Source organism: Labrus mixtus, chromosome 21, assembly GCF_963584025.1.
Source record: "Labrus mixtus chromosome 21, fLabMix1.1, whole genome shotgun sequence".
In the NCBI taxonomy this organism is placed as follows: Eukaryota; Metazoa; Chordata; class Actinopteri; order Labriformes; family Labridae; genus Labrus; species Labrus mixtus.
Genome location: NC_083632.1, coordinates 22,133,385 through 22,143,110, shown reverse-complemented (window position 1 = coordinate 22,143,110; position 9,726 = coordinate 22,133,385). Strand labels below are relative to the sequence as shown.

Sequence of the window (9,726 nt, the reverse complement as noted above, 5' to 3'; positions counted from 1 at the left end):
TAGCAATTCAACTGCAAAGATTGTTAAAAAACTATTTAATAACAAATGAAAACTGCACAGTAAAGAACAAAGCCACCACAGAAAACAGTGTGTGCATCAGCTTCAGCCCCTTCCCCTCTTCACGCTGAGTCTACAGAGTCTCTGTAGGAGCCGCAGTCACAACCTTTGGCCTCTTAGGTAACACAGAGTGCAGTGGTCCCATCAGAGACTGTCTCCTGGTCCAGTCTAGTTTCAGAGCTGCAGGGCCACGAGTGCTTGGAAACAATCCAAGTGTCGGCTAACTGTGTCATATGAAAAATAAAAAGCTGCAGGACAGTTAAACAACAAATCACATAAGAAGTCATTTAAAGAGCCAAATCTAAATATCAATATTTACAATTACATTGTAAGTCCATTTCTATAGTGTAGACAAACGTATCATGTATTTTCTACTCCAGTGTTGTGACTCCCTGTATTTGATATTTTTACACATATCCAGATGGTTTCTTTACAGTAATAAAACATGACAGTGTAATAAATAAGAAGTGTGCTCCCAGTACCTCATCGACATGTTAGCTAATTCTACATGTGGAAAAGAAGCTATTGCTTTTCATCTTAATGCAGGGGGCTTAAATAAATGTAGCATTTAACAATGAGTACCTTTTTTATTCTTTGTACCTCTTTGTGTTTATTCCCATAAATCAGGGAAATAGTGAAAAATGCAAAGTCCCTTTTCTAGCTCCGTGCAATACCATGGACATTCACATAAAGATGCTCGTTCATCCATGGATGCTGCTCATATTCTAAGCAGCCTGAATGCGACTGATGTAGGTCTAAAATCCTCACACAGACTTCAACCACTGACCACAAAGTGATGCCTGGGGACAGGAAAGGCAAGACATACACAATGACGGAATGTAACAAAAGACTCATTTTCTCTGATTAGAGAGGAAAATGGAGGAAAAAAAGAAACCTCAACTCTGCTCAGAGGACTCGGAAAAACAAACACAAAGTTTGGTACATAAAAAGCCTGCAACATGATAGAAAACTTTTAGTCTTTAAGGCAACCCAGGTCCACTGTACAAGACTGCGTTCATTAAAAATACTTTACAAATTACAATCTCTGAAGCAAATGTTTAGTGTATTGCACTGAAAAAGTTGGTGAAATCTACTAATAGTAAAAAAAAAAAAGAAAAAAATTCTCTATCCAGAGTTGGTTCATGCACTGCAGTCCATGTGGCCCCAACAGACCTCAATGTTCTGTGTTTGGCCCGCGTCAAACCAGCGTGACAGTTAACGGTCCACAGTAAAGGCCTCAGTAGTAGTAACGCTGCATCTCTGTCCAGTTGGTGATCCAATACTTTTTCTGCGGCTCCTCAGGCTGGAATCCCAGATTGAGCTGGTAGCGCTCAGCCTTGCAAATTCTCACCCCGCGGTGCTTTGGCATTATCCGGTAGTAGATGGCTCGCTTGAAGAATCCAAGCTAGGGAAAGAGAGAGAGAGACAGAGAGAGAGACAGAGAGAGAGAGAGAGGGAGAGAGAGAGAGAGCGAGAGAGAGAGAGAGAGAGAGAGCGAGAGAGAGAGAGAGAGAGAGCGAGAGAGAGCAGAGAACGAGGCGACATTACAGAAGATACACTCTCAAACGGGAGAAGAGCTGAGATTTATGACTGATGGAGAGGAAGATTTAGGAGGAGGAAAATCAAGTAAAGTAGAAGAGAAACCCACACTATAGAAAGATCAGAAATGCTATGCATGTTAGCCTGTTAGCCTGAAACAGGGAAAGAAGCAGTGTTAGGTATGAGAGCAGACATAAAAGAGAAGAAGTGTTCAACAGGTTGAATTACACCCCCAAGCTGAGCGCTGTAATTAAAGAGAGTCCACTTGAAGGGGTGTTTTTTACCCATCAGCCCTACTGGTGTGTGCTGTAGGGGGGACCCACGGGGGGCCTCAGTAGTCGTCAGTCAGCCTCTCTGTCTCAGAGGGCTGGATCTTCATCTCAGCCTTCTGGGCCTTGGCCTCATACATCTCCCTCCTGCTGGCACGCTGGAAGAAGCCACACTGCGAGGAGGAGGAAGGAGGAAGGAGGGTGCATGGAGGAAGGAGGGTGAGTCAAAGGTAAGACTGATGGTGCGATAATGAGGTTGGTGTGGGTGATAAAGAAAATAAAAAAAACATGTGGCGAGATTCCGTTTTCAGTCTGTGCAATCAGTACTGTGATGATTGACAGTCTCACCTTCCACAGTATAATAATGATTATTCCCAGTAGTAGAATTCCCGCCACAGCTGCCGAGATAATGATCCATAGTGGGAGCTCGTACGGCACCTCCACCCCCTCCACAGGTTCTATTTCTACTGAAAACTACAACAGATGCACACAGTTTAGTCAAAGCCTCTTCATCATGATTATACTTATCTCTGTCCTTATTATTGTCATGATCATGTACCACGTTGGTCTGACTGTCCATCCTTAGGGTGGGTTTTTCTGTGATGAGCTTCAGTGTGGCTTGACCTCTGACCGTCACTCTCAGAGCATTGGGATAGTCCTGTAGTACATACACACACGCAAAACATTTTCAGGATTAAACAAAAAACTGTATTAGCTTACTCGCAAGACAAAAAATGTCAGCCCTGCGTTTGTATCTCTGAGGCCACATTCAAGCTACAGACATGTGAGACAAAATGCTATCGTTAAGTATGACACTACTTAGGAATATCATGTACAAATCTTGACAAAACTAAGCATTGAGTGTATGCTGTCAAGTGTATTTGTTTTATTTGACATGTTTACTTTAAAGGCTTTATATGTGATTTTTTGATCCAGTAGATGTCGCCCTTGAGCACCAGCATGAAACCAAAACAACTCGTGGTGCATTGTTGTGTTAGCATGCTAATGCTAGCGATCTTTATTATGCTCATATCTTCACACTGCATGTAAATTTACCTGAAATGAGCGTGATCTAGAAACACAGTTAAGCAGTGAGTACAGTATGTTATTCTTCTTTTCTCTAGTCCCTCAATTAAACAACTTTTATACACGAGGGGAGGAGTCAGCCGGCCGTCCGGGCGATGTAAACAAAGTGAAGATAGGACTCTGAAAACTCTGAAAACATCACAGACAGTGGGACTCAGGTGTTACACCCATTGTAGACAGTCATGACTCATAGAGTTATTTTCAGAGGATGTTCTTGATTTATATTACATTTAAGTGTGAAAAAATCACATGTTCATGTGTGTGTTCGTTGCTGCTTTGCTGACCTCCAACATAGTGCCGTTCCACAAACGGGAGCGGACATAGATCTTCGTTGAGTCTGTCATGTTGAGCAGAGGACAGGTGAATGTCAGACATCTGGCTGTTCCCATTGAGCATTCCTACAACACACAGGGAGAAAGAAGGTTTGCAAAATGTGTCATCACCGCCTGCATATGGTGAGAGTGTAGGGCTCCAAACAAAGACAGTTTAAAGTAAAGCTGAAGATTCACTGCCTCACACATTCAGAATGTTTTATTCTGAGTTAAAGTAGGTTGTTGCAAACTGGTTCAGGCCACACTATTGGTAGAGATGACTGTGTGGGTCATTAATGATCTTACCGCCTATAATATCTAAGCAGATCTGAAAAAGCAGACCCTGACATGTGGAACAGATATACACCATCCCCAGAAGATGAATCTTTCTGTCCCTTGTCATCCTTTTACTTTTCTATTGGCTCAAACAGCAGGCTGACATTTGTGATTCGGAGTAAAAAGTCTCTGCAATTGCTTCATTTATTACTGTGCTACATAGTACAGATATATGAATACGCTCATCAAAACTCAGATGGTCTCTCTCTTAGAGGGTGCTCTGATTCACTGGAGACCTCTGCTTCAATATTTTGAGAAACTTTCACCTGACAAGGTGTTATAGTAGTACACCATCGCCTGCCGATACCGATCCTTTCCTCTCGTGCCTGTCCAGCCCCCCTCGTTTGTCTAGTCATTTTGTATTATTATTATTATTATTTTTTTGATACTACTCTTCTCAAATGTACTTTTATTTTTTCACGCTTATCTATTTATTTTTATTTAGTTATTGTATTTTATTTTTTGTGAGTTTCCCACTCTTGCACTTTTATTCTTGTCTTTGAACTAAGAGGTCTATTTGTTGGACTGGGAGGGTTGTTTATAGGGAGAAGTGATACTGGGTTTTTGAATGTTTCTGGGGAAAAAAAGAAAAATGTTGACTGCATCCCAATTGCACTGTATGTCTTGAACTTACTTTAATAAAAATATGTTGAAAACAAACTCAGATGGTCTTCTGACACAGTTTTTCTTACCAACAGGTAGGTCTCTTTGCGAGGACTGAGTAGTGTGATGGCTGCCTGTGGCTCTGTAATATGCGGCTGCGTTGAATCATCATCCACCACAATCTGCCGTTTAATACGCCTTCGTTCCCTTTCTGACAACTGGAAGACAAGAAAGAGAGAAGGGAGGATGAAAGAAGGAAGCGAAGGAGACAGAGACATGACATCAGAGGGCTCGTGGTAATTACTGGTTTTGATAAAGACATTACCAAATTCTTCTCAGAATAGCAGTTTCATTCATTTCTACCGTCTAAATCGAGATCGCACGCATTGTGACTTTTCTATTTCGAGCTCTGTGAGGTTAGAGTGTGGCTACATCATGGATGTTTTTTCCAAGTAAGTGTATTTCTGAACAGCTGTGGTTTGGCTTTGAGACGATTTTCACACATCTTTTTCTGCCACTGACAGTTACTCATACTTCTCAGACAGCTTCACTTCCCTCTCGTGTCAGGAGGAATTACAATACATTTAACAAGGGAAAACACACAAAGTTAAAGGCTTTATATGTGATGTTTTGATCCAGTAGATGTCGCCCTTGAGCACCAGCATGAAACCAAAACAACTCACGCTGCATTGTTGTGTTAGCATGCTAATGCTAGTGATCTTTATTATGCTCATATCTTCACACTGCATGTAAATTTACCTGAAATGAGCGTGATCTAGAAACACAGTTAAGCAGTGAGTACAGTATGTTATTCTTCTTTTCTCTAGTCCCTCAGTTAAACAACTTTTATACACGAGGGGAGGAGTCAGCCGGCCGTCCGGGCGATGTAAACAAAGTGAAGATAGGACTCTGAAAACTCTGAAAGCATCACAGACAGTGGGACTCGGTTGTTACACCCATTGTAGACAGTCATGACTCACAGAGTTATTTTCAGAGGATATACTTGATTTATACACAGGGGCAGCTCTGGCTCAATTGGTAGAGTCGTCACCTCTCAACCAGAAGGTCGAGGGTTCGATCCCCAGCTGGCCAAATGTCCGATGTGTCCATGGGCAAGACACTTAACCCCAAATTGCTCCCGCTGCTTCAGTGGTGGTGTATGAATGTGATTAGTTACTTCTGATGGATGATACTACATAGTGATCACTACCATCAGTGTGTGAATGGGTGGGTGTGACATGCAGTGTAAAAGCACTTTGAGTAGTTGGAAGACTAGAAAAGCGCTATATAAGCTCAAGTCCATTTACCATATTACATTTAAGTGTGAATATTGAGCTGTGAGTTACTGTCACAATGTCCTGACATGAGAAACGCAATTTGAAATAGTAATGTCTCAAAATGTCTCAGCATTTCTTCATTTGAAGTGCTAGTAAGCTATTAGCATGCTAGCATTAACGTTTAATTCAGAGGTTTCAATCGTCAGTGTGTAAGTCAGTCTGTCAGTTATGTTTACATTTGTTTGAACATTTTGTTTGCGGCTTTTAAATTGATGGCATTTCTGTTCAGTTGGTCTGTCAGTGTGTTAATAATGTATTTGTTTCATACTTTGCTGGAAACCTGACATTCAAATCCTCTTAACCTTTTAACCTCAACGGTTTTTCCTTCTAAGTGCAAATTGGCAAATGTTACCACCGCACATTTCTTTTGTGTTAGCATGTTAGCATTCATGCATTAGCATTTCAATTTGACTCTTTCTTTGGTTAGTTATTTGCAGGCATGTTAGCATACAGGCATTAGTATTCAAGTTCAAGTTTGCAATAGCCTGTTGTCTCTGTCAGTTGGTCTGTCGTTTAGGTTAGAAAGTGTTATTTGTCCAACTATTCCCAAATGTTACCCTAATGTTATCATCATGTTTATCACTGCAAGCAAATACGCTTTCTGGGAAATAAGGGAATGTTTAATCCTCAGGCATCAGTTTAATTTACTACCCGAACAGATTGATATTTTTTTCTACTTTTTTCTGCATACATCTCTTAAACAACTCCAGCCCTGCTCAAAACTACCAAACATCCATTCATTTTTTAGGAATTTAACCCTTTAAATGCCAGTTTGATTACTTGATGTCACTGTTGTTATTTAAGAAAAAAACACAAAAAAAGTTTTACTTTTTTTGCATAAATGTCTTAAACAACTCCAGCCCTGCTCAAAAATATAAAATATTGAATAATTATCAGGAATTTAACCCTTTAAATGCCAGTTTGGTGACATGATTCTGCCATTTAAAGAGTTACATTCCTGATAATTATTCAATATTTGATCGTTTTGAGCAGGGCTAAAGTCAAAAATATGAATCTGTTCTATTTTTATAGCAGTTTTTTGTAAGTGGACATTTTTGTCCTTAGTGACTTAAGAGGGTAGTAAACATGTTTCTCAATGTTCTATTGATCTATTAAAAAATTAAAATGTGCATTCCAAAATTTGTCAGGAGACTTTCTTACAAAAAATGGTTCCATATGCACTAACACAGACAAAATGATGGCCAGATGAAGAGGAAACATTTGACCAAATGAACAAAAATGTCCATAATGATTCTAGAGGGTTAAACCATGTGTACATCATTGCAAGAATTGTAGCATTCTGGCATTAGCAGTTTAGCTCATTGTCCTTCTGTAGCCTCGCAGAGTCACTAGCATGGATATAAAACCACTGTGTATGTTTTTTTGGCTAGAGGTCTTTACATGAAAGCCTGTTACCCTCTCTTTATGGAACCTCATTTTGGCTTTTCAGACAGTAATGGGACATTTTCTGATGTGCGTATGTGTGTGGGCTGAATAAATAATAAGAGAACAGAAAAATCTTTGCATTGTTGACAGTACAAAGAGATAGGAAAGATTAGATGAGAAGGCATGACATGTATCAAAGGTCAAAGGCTGAATATAAATACAGGATGTTTTCATGTGGTTCTTCACTGGCTGAATCACTGGTATTGCTTCTGTTTTTTTTATAACTAAGTTCACTTTCAGCATCTTTTTGTCTATTTTGGCCTCACAGGTAACAGTTCTGCTGTTTCAGGGTGTATCTGATCATACATTTGTCCATTTGGGGGAAAGAGGCTCATTTTAAAGCTTATATTTCAACTGGCTTTTGTAGAAACCAAAGTCTAAAAAAAGAGAGCAAGAGCCTTACAGTTAGATTAAGCGGGTTTACGACTTCTGGAGGGTTACATTCCACCTCCGATTCCCCTTTGACAACAATCTTGGTCAGGTACAGCAGCCACTTCCCGTTGGTGACTTCTATGGGCCACTCAAACTCCACTGCCAGGGTCCCCATGTCTCCCAGGCGCTGGCCCATCATGTTCACCTGGTGGTAAAAAAAGAAGAAACAAGAAATTAAATAAATGGTGTGATAAAAACAATATGGTTAAAAAAACAAAAAACAGTCAGCACTTTGTCTGTGCCTCAGTATTTCGTAAATAGCATCCACCCCTGGTCTTGCATACACCACAAACCATGGCACACATAACAGTCCCTTCCCCCGCAATATTAAACTAACTGAAGGAAAAAAAAGTTTGGCTTCAAACACAGGGTGTGGTGAAGGAAATGTGGGTGAGCACCACACATATTATAGATGCCATATACAATCCTGGAGGTCTAATGTAGTCGGAGTGGTGAAGGTGACTCACGTCAAAGGTGAACTCCACCAGACTGCCCACGTCACTGGTGTTGACCATGGCTGACTCGCCCATCACTGTGCCGCCGAACTCTGATTGCACCACAGATCTCACTCTGGTCAGGGTGACGGATAACGGGATGTGACATTAACAATGGTGGCATAAATTACATTTCTGTCCTCTTTACTGTATGTACAGTGGGTCAGGATATGTTAGATAATGGACTCACATGGAGAAGGAGGGGATGATGGTGTTTTCAATCAGCAGGCCTACAGGCACAGGTTTCAGGTCACTCTGTTGACTGAGGCTGTAGAAACAACACATATTACAACATGTGTGTCAGTATGCTGTTTTGTAATTATGTTAGAGCATTTATGAAAACTCAATTAAAATGCAACTTTAACTTGTAAACCAAATGTAAGCATTACCTACAGGGACATCTTTTGTGCTATATATGCCACACAGGCTTTTAATTGTGAAATTATAACTTTGATGTTTCTGTATTAAGCTCTTACGTGGACAGAAGCAGCTGGGACTCAATCTCCTGTGTATACAGATTGATCCCTGACGTCTCAAACTTGAGGACGAGTGACACCTGATTGAAAGGATGGAAAGTGTCAAACACATCTCAGAAGAGGAAAAAAAAGCCCAAGACCTGTGGGGTAAAATCCACTTAAATAAAGTGTCCTGAATTACCTTTTCATTGCCTTTAAGTGGATTCCCCAGCTCACAAATAACTGTGCCTTCCAAAGTACATTGTACATCAATTTCCTAAAACACATAATCAGCAAAAAGACAAAAGGACGAGTGGAGGGAAAGAAAAACAAAGGATGTAAAGCTAAATATGTAAATGGGAAAAATAAAAAATATAACAGTTCTTAAGCAGTTGTGATTGAACACCAAGCAAGACAACTTGTGAAAAAAAGCAATTCTCAGTAATTTGCTGCCCTCTACTGGACGTACCGGAGACCTGACGCCTGAGTAGCTGAGTGCGTCAGGGATGGTGATTTTGATCATGGCCTGGTGTGCGTCTTCAGCCAGCCTCCCTCCGTCAGGAGTGTTGGACACTTCCACCATCAGTCTTATTATCTTTATGCTGCTATCAAACTGAAGGACCTGTAATTTACCCTGCCTAAACATGGACGAGATGTGTTATTTATCCATATATTCTTTTTTATCTTTATCTTTATCAAACTTATTTATTCTCGTTTATTTTCTTGGCTAAAACTAAAAAAAGGATTTGCATTGGTTTCAGTATATAAGCTTGACATCGTGCTAATGCTAAAAGATAAACATTTGCAGTTGTAACACATTAATATGAAAACTTACAAAAATACACTTTATATATCAGTATTGAAGGAATAGTTTGACATTTTTTTACTGCTTAGCAAAGACTAAGATGCAAAACCAAACACCTCTCATGTCTGTACGCTACGTATGAAGCTACAGCTGGGATACAGTAGCTTAGCTTAGCATTAAGATAAGGGGAAAATGTAGCCTGACAGGTCAGAAATGTTAGGACTTATTTCACAATATGTAAAACAAATGACATGTAGCCAGTCCTCAGGCAAATGGAGCCAGTTAGTTATAGTTATTAAACCATACTTGAGACAGTATGCTGAATATGAAGCTAACAGGTAAGGTTAGCATTTTAGAAATAGGAAATGTAGAGACATGTTTACTCAAATATACTTAGTTAAAGTTTTGCATGGTGACAGACAGATGACAGTTAATAACATTCACGTCTGAATGGTAATATGAAGCTACAACCAGTAAACAATCCGGTTAGCTTGAAAAAAATTAAAATAAGAAAACAGGATGCCAAGCTCTGTCAAAAAGTATGCTGTGTGGTAAA

At 40.0% G+C, this 9,726-nt stretch overlaps 1 protein-coding gene across 2 annotated transcripts in view; it reads right to left on the bottom strand.

Annotated features, from left to right (window-relative positions):
• Nucleotides 1–18: 18 nt before the first annotated feature.
• Nucleotides 19–9,726, bottom strand: part of itga3b (integrin, alpha 3b) — a 33,657-nt gene continuing 23,949 nt past the window's right edge. The window contains exons 15-26 of one of the 2 annotated variants that reach the window (XM_061028372.1): nucleotides 8,835–9,003; nucleotides 8,568–8,642; nucleotides 8,387–8,466; nucleotides 8,101–8,178; nucleotides 7,884–7,986; nucleotides 7,388–7,561; nucleotides 4,291–4,419; nucleotides 3,236–3,349; nucleotides 2,425–2,523; nucleotides 2,214–2,339; nucleotides 1,881–2,038; nucleotides 19–1,462 (exon numbers count right to left, since the gene is read on the bottom strand). In XM_061028372.1, coding sequence (XP_060884355.1) covers nucleotides 1,928–2,038; nucleotides 2,214–2,339; nucleotides 2,425–2,523; nucleotides 3,236–3,349; nucleotides 4,291–4,419; nucleotides 7,388–7,561; nucleotides 7,884–7,986; nucleotides 8,101–8,178; nucleotides 8,387–8,466; nucleotides 8,568–8,642; nucleotides 8,835–9,003 — 1,258 coding nt within the window. In that variant the 3' untranslated portion in view covers nucleotides 19–1,462; nucleotides 1,881–1,927. The remainder of the gene's footprint in view (nucleotides 1,463–1,880; nucleotides 2,039–2,213; nucleotides 2,340–2,424; nucleotides 2,524–3,235; nucleotides 3,350–4,290; nucleotides 4,420–7,387; nucleotides 7,562–7,883; nucleotides 7,987–8,100; nucleotides 8,179–8,386; nucleotides 8,467–8,567; nucleotides 8,643–8,834; nucleotides 9,004–9,726) is intronic. The other variant, XM_061028373.1, reaches the window with a different exon arrangement.